General features: G+C 32.7%; 2 protein-coding genes across 3 annotated transcripts in view; one reads left to right on the top strand and one right to left on the bottom strand.

The window, feature by feature from the left end:
• Window positions 1–9455, bottom strand: part of LOC132945028 (protein tolkin-like) — a 63025-nt gene extending 53570 nt beyond the window's left edge. For both annotated transcript variants that reach the window (XM_061014638.1, XM_061014639.1), the window contains exons 1-3: window positions 9126–9455; window positions 7995–8222; window positions 586–871 (exon numbers count right to left, since the gene is read on the bottom strand). In XM_061014638.1, coding sequence (XP_060870621.1) covers window positions 586–871; window positions 7995–8148 — 440 coding nt within the window. In that variant the 5' untranslated portion in view covers window positions 8149–8222; window positions 9126–9455. The remainder of the gene's footprint in view (window positions 1–585; window positions 872–7994; window positions 8223–9125) is intronic.
• A 2657-nt stretch (window positions 9456–12112) lies between these two features.
• LOC132945027 (uncharacterized) overlaps window positions 12113–18210 on the top strand; it is a 73093-nt gene continuing 66995 nt past the window's right edge. Inside the window, exon 1 of the mRNA XM_061014636.1 lies at window positions 12113–12540. The gene's annotated coding sequence lies outside the window, so the exon portion shown is untranslated. The remainder of the gene's footprint in view (window positions 12541–18210) is intronic.

Below are 18210 nucleotides of genomic sequence, written 5' to 3'. Positions count from 1 at the left end.
AAATAACTAAATAGGTACAGTCTTGCTGTTTCGATTAAATTACATAACTACATTATGTAGATAGCTACATCATAAATTCATTATAAATTAAAAATGTTGTAAAACATTGACAAATATTAATAATTATACCTACATGATAGCTACATTTCAAACATCCGCACTTCAATATTTTTCAAACTAACTCCTTATTTACACTCAAACATTAAAAAAAATCATAAAATGCTACTGCAATATATAATAATTTATTATAATTATTATTTGTTTGGGTTGATATAGCGCTCTGAAATATTCATATGGCATCGATCTAGATTGTAAACTAGAGACAGATGTAATTTTTCAGTAGTTTTCGTGAGAAAAAAACGACAGTAAAATATAAGCACATTTCTTTTAAATATTTTAGCCAATAAAGATTTCAAATAAGCAAATGTGACAAATGTGTTGTTTATTATATTTTTTTAGTCCGCAATTTTTATATAAAACCAATTCGGCGTACCTATTGTCTGATATTCCAATATTTTTTTTATTATAAAATTATGATCCATAATGTTTATATATACTATTGTATAAGCCCCTTGAGATAGATACCTGGTTAGAGAATTATCAAGAACTGTAGTTTTATCCCGATGATCATCGTTTTTTCTCTTGTTCAAGTGGTTTTTCCTTGTTCTGTTGTTGTGCCTGTGTCTTATCTTGATCTGCGCTACATCAGTTGACTTACTCGTTCCTGGTACGATACCCTCTTCTTCGATTTGCAACCCTTCGTTGATTTCTTTTTTGTATTTTTCAACTTTTTCTGCATATGCTTGTCTGTTTTTTTCGTTTTTGTTAGTGTACTCTACATCCGGCACGGCTATATCACCCATAAAATTACCTGAAAATTTTTTTTTTATTAAATACATGATTTGATTTAAAGGTATAGTTATAGTTATAGTTTTAATATTTTATTTCATCTATAATATCTATAAATTACAATTTGGATACCCAATAGTTATTCTTTATTAATTGTATTTTCAATACTATAAATACCCATGGTTAATTAGAAATTAATTAGTGCGACTATATTTATAAAATAATGTAATCTATACAAAAAGTTGATACTGATAAAAAAAAAAGAGTAGAAGGAGCACATTAAAATAAGAATACGAATTTTGTTATTCTACAGGGATTATAAGTAATTAGTAATTACCATTAATTTTAAAACGATTCAACAGGAGCTCATCACATATTCACAATGTGTTACGGTAACTGTATATATAAATACATATATACTGCACCATGCCTAAATACAATATTAGTTGTTTTAATTAAATAATTTTAATTTTGCAATAAAATAAACAATAACAATTCGTTGGAAAACAAACCAAGTTACACAAATGAAAAATTGTTAAAAAAATATATTATCGTGGTGATCTACACTATTTTTACACCTATTATATTTATTTATTTATAGTTTTAATATCCAATCCAATGGATTACCTATATCTGATTATAAAACCAATTATTTGTGATGGTGAGTTTATATCTTTTATTTATAATTATTTAAAACGTGATCATAATTTACTTTTTTTGAACATAATATAATATTATATTATTTATATTATTTTAAAATACTATAATATATAATGAGATTTTATAATAATGGCCACTTAAAAAATATTAATTTTAAGTCTTCAGATTTTAGCATAATTCAATGTACCTATACAAAGTGTTTAAAGCAAATTCCAGATTATAATCTGGAATTTGTTTAGTATTTCGATAATGCGGACTAGAAATTCCGGTAAAATATTTTTAACGTACACATAAACCCAACCCAATAAATATTAAATATATATGTTAATAAAATAGTTTTTTAATCTAGTCTTAATAGTTTGATATGCGCTTATTTTAAATGCTATTAAAATTAATATAACGCCTCCAGGAACTTAATCGTTATGTCTCTATATAATACACAATTATTTCAGCTAATGTATCCAACATAATACATAAACGCGCAGTTGTATTCTCTGTATAAAAATCACGTTACTAAAGTTTTTTATTTCGCTGTCATTGCGGTACCTATATTATTTTTACACATTATAATAATATATAATAATATGCAATATACGTTTATACATATTATATAATATTGCGATACCTTCAGCCAGTCGGAGTGATAATAATATGTAACTTATTTATACCGAGTAGGTATCTGAATGATGTATCTACTGCACACGTTGCAGTCTATAGCGCAAGCGAAACCCTTTTACTGACTTTCGGTGGGTACCTCGCAGGCGGGACGTGCCCTTTTTCCTAATACTTAGATTAAGAATAGGTAATAATGTCATTAATTTACGTGATGAACGCGTCCCTTGACCGCTACACGAGTGTTATAATATTATATGGTATTCTTGAATAGGTATAAATCGTTTGTATATTATTGAACTTACACGCGTTGTATACCTATAGGACATATGTGGTAGGTAGGTATATCAGTCAATAATGAAATACGGATTTGCGTAACAACTACTAACAATGTTTCCAGTGTTGACTCGATTGGCCCTACACATTAATACATTATATATACTTCATAGCTTGAGCATTACACAATCTAGACGTACGGTGAGTGATAAGTTTAATACGGATTAGGCGTTTTTAGAGTGCGCGTTTTAAACAAGTTTAGAAACACGTTTCAGCCTCCATTATTTTATATATATTCTAAATTTCAAGAAAATCAAATCAACGAAAAATGAGTTCAGATGCTATTTTTTGGTAAGATTTTACTACTAATACTTAACGAGTTTCTAATATTATATTATTGAAAGTATAAAACTCGATTATTTTTGCCATCAAACTATAGTTGGATCAAACTTAGTTATAAATTAATTATAGTTTACTAATATACGTAAAACATATCATTATTATTTATTAATAATTCATTGTTTCGAGTAGAATATAATATGATGATTACACTTTTTTTCTTCTTAAAACCCGTTAAAGACAATATACATTATTTCTCAATCCTCAAATACTTAAAAAAAAAAAAAAACGTTCGCGAGTCGCGAGGACATCAAATCTGACAAACGATTTCCGTTTAAGAATATATTATTGTTATTATTATTATTAACGCCCATTTTACGCGTACCCAAATCTGAATAGCCAGTATTATTATAAATGTATATATGTATAGCGATAAAAATAGGAAAATAGGACTTTCGCTTGTAACACACTGGAATCCGTATTTTAAATGACGCGGTTTCTGATAGTAATTTGTAGTGTTAACCAAAGTGTATAAAAAAAAAGGAATAATATTAATGAGATATATTATCTTCAATACAGTGCGTACACCGCGTAATTGCCTGCTAAAAGTACCTATATGGCTATATGTTATACGCATGTAATATAATATAATAACCTCAATATAAACAATACGTATAAATTATGTATACATATTATTACGGTTGCACTACGCGTGGTACAACTCTTTTAAAAACGCGTATGGTCAAAATAAAAAATTCGAAAATGCGTGCGGTTACAGCGTGTTATAATTATACGGTACAGCGATTCTCCAGTAGCGTACGTGTGCATCGTATAAACGAATAGGTAGGTAGTTACTAGTTAGTTAGCTGCTGGTAACATATACACGTATGACGTATAAGTGGCTATTCGGAAGCGAAGGAAATAAAAACGAAATTAATAATGCGCGATGATATTTGGGTCGAGAAAATAATATAATAACTTATCGTTGATTCGAGAAAATTTGCAAGAGACAAGCCTAATTTTTTCGCTTATCCGCGGTCATCGGTTTGCGCGGTATTTCGATTGAAATATCTTAACTTTCGTCAACAGTTTAACGAAACCTATTAATGCGACCGAATTCATATTATATCTACTCGCGCTATAATATTATATTATGTTCAATCACCGAGTTACACGTTAACAGTGATTAGCAGTCGAGATGCCTCGAGGCGGTGGGCGGAATTATAATAAGTTCGTTTCATTTGCATTAAATCCGAGGAAGTTCAACCCCCGAAAGAATTAAGCCTATGGCCGTGGGCTTCGGCGGAATGGGGTACGCGTGAAACTCCATCTATATACTATAAACTGGTAGATATAATTACTGACTCATATCTCATGATGATGTTCGAATTATTATTTATTTATTGCAATAATGGTAATAACTCATAATAGTAATAACAGTAATCGTGATATGGTATTGGTATGGTATAATATTATATACATCTATAGCTGCATCATGGTTGCAAACGGCGAGTAAAAATGTCAGAATCGTGTAGGTATACGAATTTAAATCCAAGTCGATTTCTCTGTGAGCTATACTTCGACGTAAGTCTGCACTAAGGGTATAGCATACCGGAGTGCACGAGTCGAAAATATAATTATAGATTGTAGTACGTGTATATGATAATGAGTAATAACTAATAAGTAATAACGTGCATGTTTACTGCAGGCACCTATGTGAATTTAATCACCAAAGAATGTTTATTGATTATTCAAATTTTGCCAATATTACCAAAATGATATGTAACTGAACTCAAGTACCACACAATATTACACTAAGTGTTTTATTTATATGCATATATAAGTATAACGCAGTAAGTTTGCTTGATATGACTTATGAGTTCTTTATGCAAAATATGTTTTGCGCCACAACAACCGGTTCCCATGTGCGTATTCGAATTATTTGGTACATTTTGAACTTAAAGTGGAAATAAAATAAAATCAATTGCTTATTACTGGTAAAATGTGTTAGGTACTGTCTCAAAATATATGTTTTAAAAAAATCTAATAAATTTACATTTATGCATATTAAAAAATGGATGTGAAAAAATATTATTATATGTGTATTGGATTTAAAAATATTGTTGGATATTTATATTTGTTACTGTAATAATAACTATATCTTAACAATAATGCAATATGTAAATTTTATAATGTAAACGGATATTAATTATGATTTATAATATTTATATAGTATTTTAATTTATAGTGCATATTATAATATTCGAAATTAGCTAGAAGTTTCAATACGTATAGATACACGTGTTGTAATTATTAAATATTAAGAGGATGCCACACCCAGATGTGTTGTCTCCGTGTCTTACAAACGCACTTTGTCTAACTTAAAGGTAAAAACATCATTATAATATATGTATGTTTTTTGTGAGGTTTTTGCGATTTTTTAATTTTTAAATTAGTTATCTGTATGTAAAATATCACAATTTAAAATGTCTAAATATGGCGTGCCACTATATTAAATTAGCTATAGAATATAGATTAATACAATATTCAGCAGTTTAATATAATACACATTATAACCTAGGTGGCTATAGGTACTTACTTAAATGTTTTATTGCAGTTTAAAGAATATTCATATGATCTTATGCAGACTACAGTTGAAACTGCTCGCAGAAAGACAAATTCGGAGACATATTTCATAACTATCACTTATCTAATGATAAATATTAAACAGAATTAGGTACAAAATTGTACCAATAAAATATTTCTATTGCAAGTCTAAAGCAAAGGTCAGACTAAAAACAATCTTCACTGCATTTTGCGAAGAAGAGGTCATGACTTCATAATATAGTAATTAATACTATATTTACTATAAATATAAACTGACCTCGATATTGTATTGGTACACGCGTAAAACTCTTTTTAATTACTGTTTATTCTGCTAAATGGTAATTATATACTATACAGAATAATATATAGCATAAGAATTAATATATTATGCCTATTTTTTTTTAATTTAGCTAATTTTTTTCATACATTTTATTATTTATATGATTTATGATGTTATGTTATATTTCTATAGTGCATCATGACTATTTGTTACTTGAAAAAAAAAATAAACCAGTTATTTCTTAGTTTATATAAGGTATAAACAAACTAAAAAGTTAGGACTATAATTATTACATTTTTTAGACACATAAAAAATTGGTAAGGTTATTAATTTTTTTTTAATAATGAATATCATATCAAGTGATAGTTTAATATTTTTATAAATTAATGTAGGTACTGAATGTGTAGAAAGTTTTTAATACTCTAATATGATAAAGTAAGTACATACCTATACCTACTAACTTTAATTTAGGATTTCGTTTGATAATATCTTTGAATAATGCTATTTTTAGTATAGGGATGTTCACTAACTGTTTACAAAATTTTCTAAATCGCAGAATAAATATTAATAATAACTATGTACCTCTTTATAACTCTTGCATATTGTATTTTTACAATAAATTAGTAGGTATTATTATATACGTACAAATTACATACGTACATTACAAGGTTCAAGTTAGATTTGTTTAGGATTAAAACAATTTAAACTAATCTCTACTTTATGTGAATGTCATACAATCTGAATTAAGAACTAAATTTAAAAATATATATTTTCTATTTATACATATTATGACTTTTCATAAAGTTTAAATTAATGTTTATTCAATGTACCGATATCAACCAAATAGAAAATGTAATTCATCAACGATAATAAGTGACAAAGAAAAATATAATAGGTATAATATCGAAGGATTTTACGTTAACGAAGGTCGTCTTGCCAAAATTATACTTTATTGCATGCTCTTTAGATAAAGACAAAGTAATATAGGTAGGTACGGCTGTATTATAAGTCTGCACGTATTAATGTCAAAATATTAGAATAGAATTTAGAGTATACCTAGATAGGTACACTTCGAATAAATAATTTTCCATGGAAGTTCAATATAAATAATGTAAAATAAATAATGCAAACTGAAAAGTATCTGTGTATAAGATAAATTGGCTTCTCGATTTTAACAATACATAGCAATGTATAGCTATTGGCTCTTATACCTAATGCACATTATTCTAATGAATACTACATAATATTGCTATGTAACACTATGTAAGTGTCACGTGTAGTGTTCAACACTAAGAATATTATAATTTAAATAGAAGTAGGTATCTGTAAATGTCTAAAATGTCTAAAGAATTAATAAAAAAAAAAAATTATATAAAATATATGAGAAAAAACGAATTTTAACGACAGTAATATTATTTTTGATTTCTATTAGGTTCTTTTTGAAACTGTTAATAACCTTTACTTGAAAATCGGTATTGTCGGACGTTTGAAAAAAAATACGAATCCCAAAGATTTATTTTATCAGTTTTGATAAAAAATGTGAGTCGTTTATATTCTATATATTTTAGAAACAAACGGTGCCCATAATTACATGGATTTACATTTATAACAATAATGGCATAATATGTATAAGAAAAGCGGGTATGATATTATGATAATGACATAAAAAACATTATGATTTATGAGTTATGCGGTTCATAATAATGATCAAGCATACAATATATTAAATTTTTGATTATTTTTTATTTTATTGAAATTATTGAATTAACTCTTTGAATATTCCTATCTGAAATTTGTATTTATAAATTATTATTGTATCATAGGTATGACATTTTTGTACACTAGGTGTAAGACAGCGTATTTTTCTAGTCAAAAATAAAATTAATAATATCACTATAACAATCGAAATATTATTGAATGCAATAGGTATCGCATACACAAGCCCTATTATATAATATAGAGTTCATCGACATTGCGTATTTTAACGACCCAAAGTCCAGCGGCAAATACTAGTTCTATACCAATTATCCAGATGAAAGAAGAATGTCATTCACCAAATTGTCTTTTTACTTTATCCTAAAGTTCACCTTAACGGAGTTATTCCGACCTTTTTTTTAGGACACCGTGAAAAACTCTCCCTATATATAGAATATAGCTACTATAAAACTGCAGACGACGAAGAAATATCTACCGCCCCGCGGGCGCGTTTATAAGAAAAGAGTGTCAAACGGCACCCCAAACAGTGTACACCAAACCTATACGGACCCCTCGGGACGTATATATACATATATATATATATATATATACAAGCTAATATAAGTTATTTCGTTTCTCTTATTCTTTTTTTTTAACATCGTTACTTAGAACTTACCGGCTTTGCAGGGGTCTAAATCGACATCATTAGACATTTTTTTCGGGTAAATCGAGCAAAGCAGTTCATCGGCGGTGAACTTGGAACAATCGGCTGTAAGCCATAATCCCGCCAAGACGCGGATCAACAAGACGAACCCTCCGGCCGCCTTCATAGCGACTCTCGAGTGTCGTCCCTACTGGCTAGTGCTCAACACCGTTTGACGACGATCGTTATCTGCATATTATCCTGTAGGAGGAAATATTATAATATTATAATTTCGTCGTTTATAATAACATTTACTTTTTTATATAAGTATAAGTTATTTGTTATAATATTATTATAGCAAATAAATATTTTATTGAAATCATATCAATAACGAACTATTTTCTACACGCGCGCGTTGAACGTACAATCATCGTAATAAATAATAATATATTTGCTCTTATCACGAGTGTGATGTGTTACATATTTTATTTTATGATTCAGAAAATATTGCGTGGCCTCGTTTCTCTTCCTAGTGTGGACCTATATCACAAAGTCCACGGACGTTTTGGACACGAGAAAAACGGCGTTTAAAGTTGATTAACAACAATAATACCGGTGCGATTCTTATTCAATAATGTCCGTCAACGGAACTAGATAATATATTTTTAATATGTAAAACCGATTACGGTTACGAATACAATAACAACACAGAGTTAATTTTTCATTATTTTCTAGTCGTCCGTTTAATTTTCCTAAATAAAAATGTGCGAGAACATAATGCGTTTTATCTATAATATAAGATGGGAAATAACAAATAGGCATGGGTACTGATTAAAGAAAAAATTGAAACGTAAATAATTTCGAAAAGTATTGCGTTACTGATTTGATCCGATATACAAATAACAGTGATAATAATATAAGCCTACCATTTTTTCCTTTTTTTTTTTCAGTGTCTATACGTCGATTTAGTAAAAGTCGGTTAATTTAAAAACAAGAATATATTTTTATCTCGTTTGTCTAGGTAATAGCCGGTGCTAATGTGCTGTACAGTACCCGAGTTTGTAATCGAAAAACGACTGACGACGTTGAAATAAATACATGCGAATATTACGAATATCAATTATTATGATATACTAAGTTGTATGGAAGCCGCTGGATACTTACTGCTGTTTCGGCTGACTACGGTACGTGTTGGCGGTGTTCGGACGAATAAAAAAATAATTCGATCGTATATTCGCGGTAAACGCAGCACACTGCGATGAATATTGCGACGGCAAAAAAAAAATGCGTCGAGACTTATATATTATTATAAGCAACGCACACGACAATGGTTGTTATATAATAATATTGTTATTGATATATCGTTGGTAAACTATAGTACGAACGCGAACACGAAACGACCGGCTCGCGCGCCTATACGGAACGACGCAGCACGTACTACGCCCGGCACGAGTACTTCTACGGTTACTACTAAAGAGCTCCCGCGAGACGCGATGCGCCCGTACCTATATGACCAATTTTTATCCACCCTCTTTCGCCGTATCAATCTCCCGCGTTCGCCGCCGCCGACGACGTGTACCATAAATATCGACATGCCTATCACACACGACGACGTCCTGTCGAACCTATATCGCCGCCGCACTATCGCTCTTTTTCTACAATAATAATATTAATATTCCGCTATAACATCGTTATTATCGAATGCGCTGTATTATTGTAATAATAATTTTCCCGGAGAGTATGATAATATAATAATAATATTATAAAATTATTAACCGATTTAAACGGCAACAAAATATTGTTATTATTATTATACGGCTGACATAATATTATTATGCCAGTTTAACTCTGATAAATCCTAAAATCGATAATAATAATAACAATGACATAGCGGCTATAAAATCAGTCGTCGATGCATATTATTATAATATAATATTATGTTTGCGTTTACGCCGAATTTCATCGGCGAAAACAACATGTGCGAAAACAAAAAATAAAAATTCCTATTTCGAATCGAAATGTTATTGTCTACTACACACCACGCAGTATAAAGTAGAGAACCTACTCGATTATGTAAAAAAAAAAATAAAAACTTGTTTATCAAAAAATATACAATAATATTATTTGAGTCGTAATAAGTATACAATTAAAACACAAAAAAGGTCACAACTCGAAATAACCGAATTTTTTTTAAATACGTGTAAGTACTGTATAGGTACTTATACATATTAAAATATTCGAAACGTTGCGTACACTACAGGAAACGTCACATCAAATGATAATTTGAATTACCGTAATAGGTTCGAATATTTATAATATTGTGTACCCATCGTTTGTAAAGCGATCTCATAGGTATTCGATGCAACCCACCTGCACGCTGCAGATTTAATGGCTTTTTTGTTTTGATGTATAATATATTTTTAGCGCATATTATTTAGCAACAAACTATTATGACGTCATTTAATACAATATATAATAGCGTTTTTGGTAAACAGCGATTTGCAATGCACCCTTTTCGCACTTAGTCATCGCACTTCCCTCGCCGCAATTTCCAACACCGCGGCGGCGCATGTCGTCGGACGACCCCGTGCCAGAGGATAACGCCAAATCGTAATTTTCACGTCACGTTTTCCAATCTCGCTCGCTCGTCGTAACAATAATAATGATGTTATTATTATCGTCTGTCTGCCTCTCTGGGGGGAGGGACTCCTTATTTTCTGTTTTATTTTTTGCACAAAACCGATGATGTCGGTCATCGGATAGGCGTTATAGTCGTACACGCGCGCAGGATCGTAATGATGGTATATTATAGGTAAGGGCAATATCGCGAACGTAGGTACTGCATCAGCATCCCACGAACAAGCGGTGATAAATCGTTTTTCGAATGCGTGCACCTTGGGATAGGTATACGCATTAGGAAAAAAAATTGAATGAAATAGATCATTTATCTAGGCGGTGGCGGTGGAGTAGTGTTGTTCGTCGTCATTATTATCCCGATCGGCGTTGTTAAGGCGTGTGAGCGGGGGTGGTGCAAGAACTAAAAGGAACGAAATGTGTCCTGCACGCACGATACCGCGGTTGCAGAATACCGTGTCCTTGGCCTTTCGCCATTGCAGAAACCTGACGCGCGTAGTCGAATAGTTCTTAGGACATATGGCATTTCACCGGTACGGGCGGTGGTGATTTGGCACACCGGTGGTCGTGTGGGGTCGGTCCGACTGACGGTAGTGTGGGTTAAATATTTTTATTATTATTACACACACACACACGCACACACACACGGCCATCAACACTCGGCAGTCGCGAAGGTACTCGCCTACCACGTACCGGGTATCCGAGTGGACCGGTTTCCGGTATACACTTGTTGAAGACGGCCGAGTGAGAGAGAGCAAATTATGTGTTTGAGAGAGAAAAGAGCGCCGCGCGCGCGATCTATACGCATAAGACGTTAGCGATAGAGTTGACGTAATGTTCCTCGGGTTACGCGGGTTTCCACTATATACACGTCGTGTGCCTAACCACCCAAACGCAGCAAAGGATTATAGCGAACTTGTGTATAGTGCGGAAACCAGCCTTTGGAACCTCAGTTCATATTAGACAATACTGAATATTATATTATATTATATACAGTAGTGACACCCTCGGTCGCCGAAATGTTGTCCGCTATTCAGAGGTTTGTAGAAAGTTTTTAGTTGGTTCCTAAGAAAACGTCCGAAATCTGGAGGTGTAACCGTTAGGAAGGTTGTACCTATGGCTATAATCTGTAATATCGTTTTGTCGAGGACGCAAGAGTGAAGTGAGAAACGTGGGGAATAAAATCGTGGTATTATCAGCTATCGTTTTTGTTATTTCGAATCGTCATAAGACGACGACGACGACGACGACGCGCGAGATCAAGCAGTACGACGACACACGTGGGTACGGCGACTACGCGGTACGCGCGCCGAGCTCGCACACGATAATTCAAAAACACTTCGCACGACACACGCACACACACAGGTGCGTGCGCACACACGGAAAATACTGGGAACGCTGGTCGCGGTAGTGGGGACTCGGCGGCGTCGATGGTAACTGCGGTTACGGCCAAGGTGAATACCGCGTTCTAAGGAGGTGGGGGGTGGTGGCGGCGACTGGTAGTGGTGGTGGTTGTCGCTCCGGTCAGTTGCGGTTCCCGTGGCGGACTGGTGGAGACTGGAGGTAAACGCGCGGCGACGGCGGCAGCAGGTTGACGGACGTTTTACAATCGGTTCGTCGGTGTGGTTTTGTAGTTTTCGTTGTTCGGTTTGACGTACCTTTAAAACGCGTATTGCCATTGCACAACGTGATCAGTCGGCGCGGAAATGCGCGGCCATCGCTGAACCCGTTCATTCCTCACAGTTTTCCGATTTCGGCGATCGTCCGTCGAAAAAAGGTTCTCCGCGATCACACCTAGCACCGTAGTTGCCGGCGTCCTCAGGCCGCTGAGAATTCTTCTTGTCCTCATCCATGGGAGCAGCTCAGTCGCAGCGGTCGGCCAATGACCGTATTTGAATCGGAACACAGACCCGCGTGAGACCGGAGAAATCCGCACGGTAAAAAGGTAAGAAAAAACGACCGAGTTTACTAAAAAATATGACGAGCGACTTGCGCGACGGCTAGCTGCGGAGCGAAATAAATATTGTTGACAAAGTGTCGTCGGGACCGCTTCTGGTCGAGACGTTACCTCCGGCACGCGAAAGCTCCAAAGACCCCGTATCGCGCGTTTATACCTTGGTACTAAAGCGTGTGTCTAGGTTACATTTCGGCACTTACCGACGCGTAGCAGGTATGATGGGTATTTATTATTGTTCGTTTACCGCCGATGGCTCGACGGTTCCCACGATTTGTGTTGCACCCGACGAATTTACCAAAAATATGACGAGAATCTAAAAACGAGCGACCGTGCGACGAGTAGGTACGGAGCGAAATAATAAATTGTTGACAAAATTGTCGGTACCGCCGCGGCGTCGAAACCACTTCTGGTCGAAACCTCTTCTGGTCCAGACGTTTTGTCCGGCACGAAAAACTCCAAAGGTCCCACAATGCGTGCGTATCGTATAGGTACTAAAACGTGTGTTTAGGGTTACATTTCGGTACTTACCGACACGTATAGGGTATCGGGTATAATATTTATTATTATTTATTTACCATCAAGTGCAGTCGATGTCAACGTCTCCCGTCATCACATTCGTCCTCGGCCGACATTTTTCCCACCGGAGGACATCTAACCGTGACGAACAATTTATTGATTTTGAACGATCGGGAACGGCCACAACTTGCCCCCCGGGTACGGAAGACGGCAAAATCCGTCAGCGGGGCGGGTCGATGGTTTGGTTTTCCCAGAAAACGATTGAATTCCAAGTCGAGTCTTGACGACACTCGAAATACGTAGTGTTTGTGTAGTTAATAATAATATATAAACCATTACATTATATTATACTTGCTATCTATACGTATATTATAATATTATAAGTTATTACCTTGAAATATTGCAATTGAAAACCCGGTGACGTACATATTATTATAATTAAATTATGTGTATTTTATATGATAATAATAATATTATGTATTATGTAAAAGTTCAATATTTCGAATGTATTCCGAGTGTTCAACGAAAGCTTACCTACTATTCATGGTTTTTTATGCCCAGAAAAACAACTCATAATGTATAACAGATATTATAACAATAACGAGATTTTAAACGAAATCAAGGACTGTCCGATATTAAAATTTAAAATATTATCAACAATCAAAAATATTGAAATATCCAAACGCATGTCGCATAAATAATAAAGGTGTTGGTACTTAGTTTTTTTTTTTTTTGTATGAAAAACCACCTGTCACTAAAATACCTCAGAGTGGAAAGTGTTAGCGGTTAGGTGATAACGAACTTTGAAAAAACGATTAAAAATGTAATTAAACGTTTACGATTACATTACGAACTTTGAACCATGGATGATCACCACGTTGGGGATGTTAATATGTCTTTGACGATAAATATCGCATGTATTTTAAGTATTAACGAATTACTTACATGTTTAATAGTTCGAAAACAAAGATAATGTTATTAAATTTACAACGTATAAAATGACAAATGTTACACAATATATTAATATGCTCGTTTATATGTATATGGGCTTAGGTACTCTGTTAATTTACACTTAATAGTTAATACTTTATGCCTTTATACATTAGGTACCTACCTACCTACCTACCTAATATACGAAACCCGAGACAGGGAATATTTAAATTTCGGAAATTTAGCTAAGACAGGACAGTCTTATTATACAATTTAATCACTTTAAGCATTATATTATAATACATTTTTGTATTAAAAACAAACGAATAAATATGAGAATTACAATCAGTAAATTTAAAAACAAATTCTAATATGCATGTTGTACACGTTAACATAATATCTACTGTCTGTATGCGCAAACCACTCATAAAAACATTTATAACAGTACCTATACTGTTAATTATTATGTTTGATATTTGAAGTTTTATAATACCTACAATAAAAATTCGTATATTACCGTCGGACGCCGAACGTTCTCTCCGTAAGCAAATCGTAACCGTTCGGACGGCACAAGTCACGAATGTAGTTGGTAATTTATCCAATTCGACGTGACCCCAGGCTCTGTTCTGGATACCGTACGATCGAATCTTGTTGAAATTTAAACAGCGAAAATTGTAAGTATAAAACTGAGTATAAAACAGTGTAAAAGTTTTCTCAGAATGATAATCCATTTTTTTCTAACCACCCTATTCTTAAGACCTTAACCTACCCGGGTTATTACAATTATTATGTTCCGGAAAAAATGAAAAATATAGTACGCGAGTAAACAATTATAATAAAATGTAATATAAAATAATATTATATATTATGCTACTTATATGTATAAGTAGGTGTATATATTATTATTATGTGAATTATAACGGTAGATTAATTTAAAACGTTTTCATTCAATGTTATATTGACGTATTGAACGATACTACGATACATACACGAGTTATCGACGGTTGCTGATAGTTGAATTTATTTATTTTAAAAAGTTTTGCGGTGGCGTGTCGATACATAGTGAATGACGTTACGCAATATTGCTACGACAAAAAATAGGTAGGTAAGTACCTATAATATTATTGTGTACCTACTGTGTACATTGTACACATTGCACTATCAGTGTATACTATTACTACTTAACTTAACTGTTTAAATTTTCGATGTAGCTACACAGAGACGAATTTCGCCGATGCAGTCGATAGTTAGGATATCTCGACTCGTATAAAGCGCAGTTTCGGTGGGTAGATAATGTTTTTCTGTCGACTGTTTTTTTTATGGTAAGAGGGGGGGGGGGGGAGTGGAGACGTGTAGTTGAAGTAAGAAACAAAGGTCGCAAGAAAAATATATTAAATGAGTTCTCAAATACATTGGTTTAATAAAATGTTCAAAATAATGCATTCTACTTCGATTTCAACTGTATTGGTTATAGACTTCTGGTAGATTTAGTATTTTTCATTCCTTTTATAATTTCGTTTTCATCCGGATTCCGGAAGGATGATGGTTATATATCTTGTTATGTGTTAATTTTCCTATGTGTTCTATAGACATTTTAAATATGCACTCAAAAGTATGAGATAAACTTAAAATATGTATAGGTAGGTGATGCTAAACACAATAGGTAGTTAACTATTTTCAAATACTCAGTAACCGCATAGATAGAATATAGCTCGGAATAAATGTATAAAAAATAAAAACCATAAGCTTAAACCTAAACTTAAACCAGTCGTTTTGTGTGTGTGGCTTTTATTTTTCAGTATTTTTTTTGGTGTGGTCTATAATATACTATAGATACAAGTATATAACTATTCATGAATCATATGAATTTAGTATTAAATATAACATAACGTACACAAATATCCGATGAATCAAATTATTTAATATATTTCTTCAATTTCAAGGCAGGGGTGCAAGTCTAAGTTAACTATTTAATTTCGAAATTATTTCTTAGACGATACTGAATGCGCCTTTGTATATTTTCCCATTGTCAATGATCGATTCCCAAGTGCATCACAATGACCGTGGATAATAGTCCGTCGACCCGAACGCTTTAGCCCCTGGAGACCACAACCCGTGGGTGTTGTGTGCGAGTATCAATCTACTTTATCGTTTCTTTTTTGCGGTGAGTCGAGCAAAATTTAAAATTAAGTGGCTTGGCAAACACAAATATTGAAACCAAACAATCGACCGCCAAATCCAATCAACCTGCAGGGTTCAGGGACCACGTGCAGTAGGTTGTAGGTACATTACCTATATATTTATGCAGCGATAATTTAATGAAAAACGTACTATACTCGGTTATAAGATTGTACGAAAACTGATAAAGTCGCCGTGCATTACTATATAGATTTAGTTGTGTAGATCGTAAATACCATCCGGTTCTTAATACATCTATCACATATCTTCACGTCATGTTCGAAATGTAGAGTGGACAAAAACTCCATATCCTAAAATCAATCAAACACTGATTTCATTCGTGATACGTCATTACTCATTATAGACAGGTTTATTTTATTTTAAATCACTTATGCATTGACTATTGATATTTGATCTCGAGTAGTGTCCCGTAGGGCATTTGTGCCACCGTCTGCAATGATTAATCTATGCATTTTTAGATGACATTGAATTGATTTATTAATACATTTTACTTTTGAATTTTTTAACATTAAAAACAATTAATTAATTGCATAAACGGTTCAAACCGGGGTTCAAACACTATTTATTATTTTATGTTATGTGGTACATATTGCTTAACTCGAAGAGAACCACTGTAAACAGTATTCTTCATTAAGGTTTAATACGATTTTCTATTGTATTCTAAATTATTAACAAATGTTACGAAAAAACATCCAGTAAACTCAGTGGGTATTATTTAATAATAGCTGTTATGAAATTGTTTTCTCCACGTTTTTTTCTAAAATATCTAATTCAAAATGTTTTATTAGCTTATGGGCGGGTTTTTTTTTTCATTCAGGTAATTGAGCCACGTGAAAGTAGTGTTCATGTCCGTTTTCGAGTAACACAAATCGAATATGAAATTATTCAAACTATAATTGGGTTATTGGAGACATTAAAAAGCAATTTGAGAATATAATTTCAGCCATGTCCATAAGATTCATATGAGTATATTATGCCTGAATAAATATTAACTATTTAGTTCGTGAACTATGCAGTGTCTATGTCAGTTTTCGGCGAGGTTTTCGGGTAACACAAATCAAATATGAGATCATAAAAACTATAATTTGGGTTTAGGAGACGTTAAAACAATTATTTGAGAATATCATTTCGGCCAAGTTTATAAGATTTGAATGACTGAATAAATAATAATGTGTTAGATAGTGGGTTACTTTATAGGAATAATATAATTTGTGGAAATACTTTTGTATCATAAATCTATGGTTCAAGAATTAGGGTGGTTTGTCATATTTTATTTACTTACTTATAAGTTATATTAATGCTTTTATATACGTAATTATAATATTATATAATATAGTTTTAAACAAAATATACTGTGATCGGGGAAGATGAAGGGAGAAAATAACGAATTTTGCCCCTAAACGTTTTACAATTTGCATTATATGCCGACCTATATACGATTTGAACTGTATAACGTATCAGACTTAGTAGATTTATTAGGTTTAAATGGATTGACATAATTGGTTATCTTGTTACGGTTTTATCAGCTTAAAATAGGATTACTAATGCAATTTAGTGTAAGCAACATTACCAATGATAATAACTGCAATGCCGTAGAACATTCTTCTGAGTGTATTTCACGTTTTTACCGAATGACTTTTCAAAATAGACTTGATCATTTTTATGTTTACATTTGTTCATAATCCAAAAAACGACCTTATATGACCTATTGTACAGGTTATTATACTTTTTATGAAAAAATTTAAATGAAAACAATGATATAATAATATATTATACAGAGAGAGTGCACTTAAAATGGAGTATTTCGTTAACCATAAACTATATTTTGAGTGTTCCCAGAGTATTTTTTTTGTCGATTCATTAACCATATTATCATTGCCTGGACAAAATATTCTCAAATAAAAGGCTGAGTAATAGTAATAATAACATATATAATACATTACTGCATGCATATAAGATGAAAAATATGATTATCTCTATTATATGAGTAAATAACGCATTCCCCATGAAATG

This window comes from Metopolophium dirhodum, chromosome 5 (genome assembly GCF_019925205.1).
Source record: "Metopolophium dirhodum isolate CAU chromosome 5, ASM1992520v1, whole genome shotgun sequence".
Classification (NCBI taxonomy): Eukaryota; Metazoa; Arthropoda; class Insecta; order Hemiptera; family Aphididae; genus Metopolophium; species Metopolophium dirhodum.
This window is presented reverse-complemented; position numbering and strand designations above follow the sequence as displayed.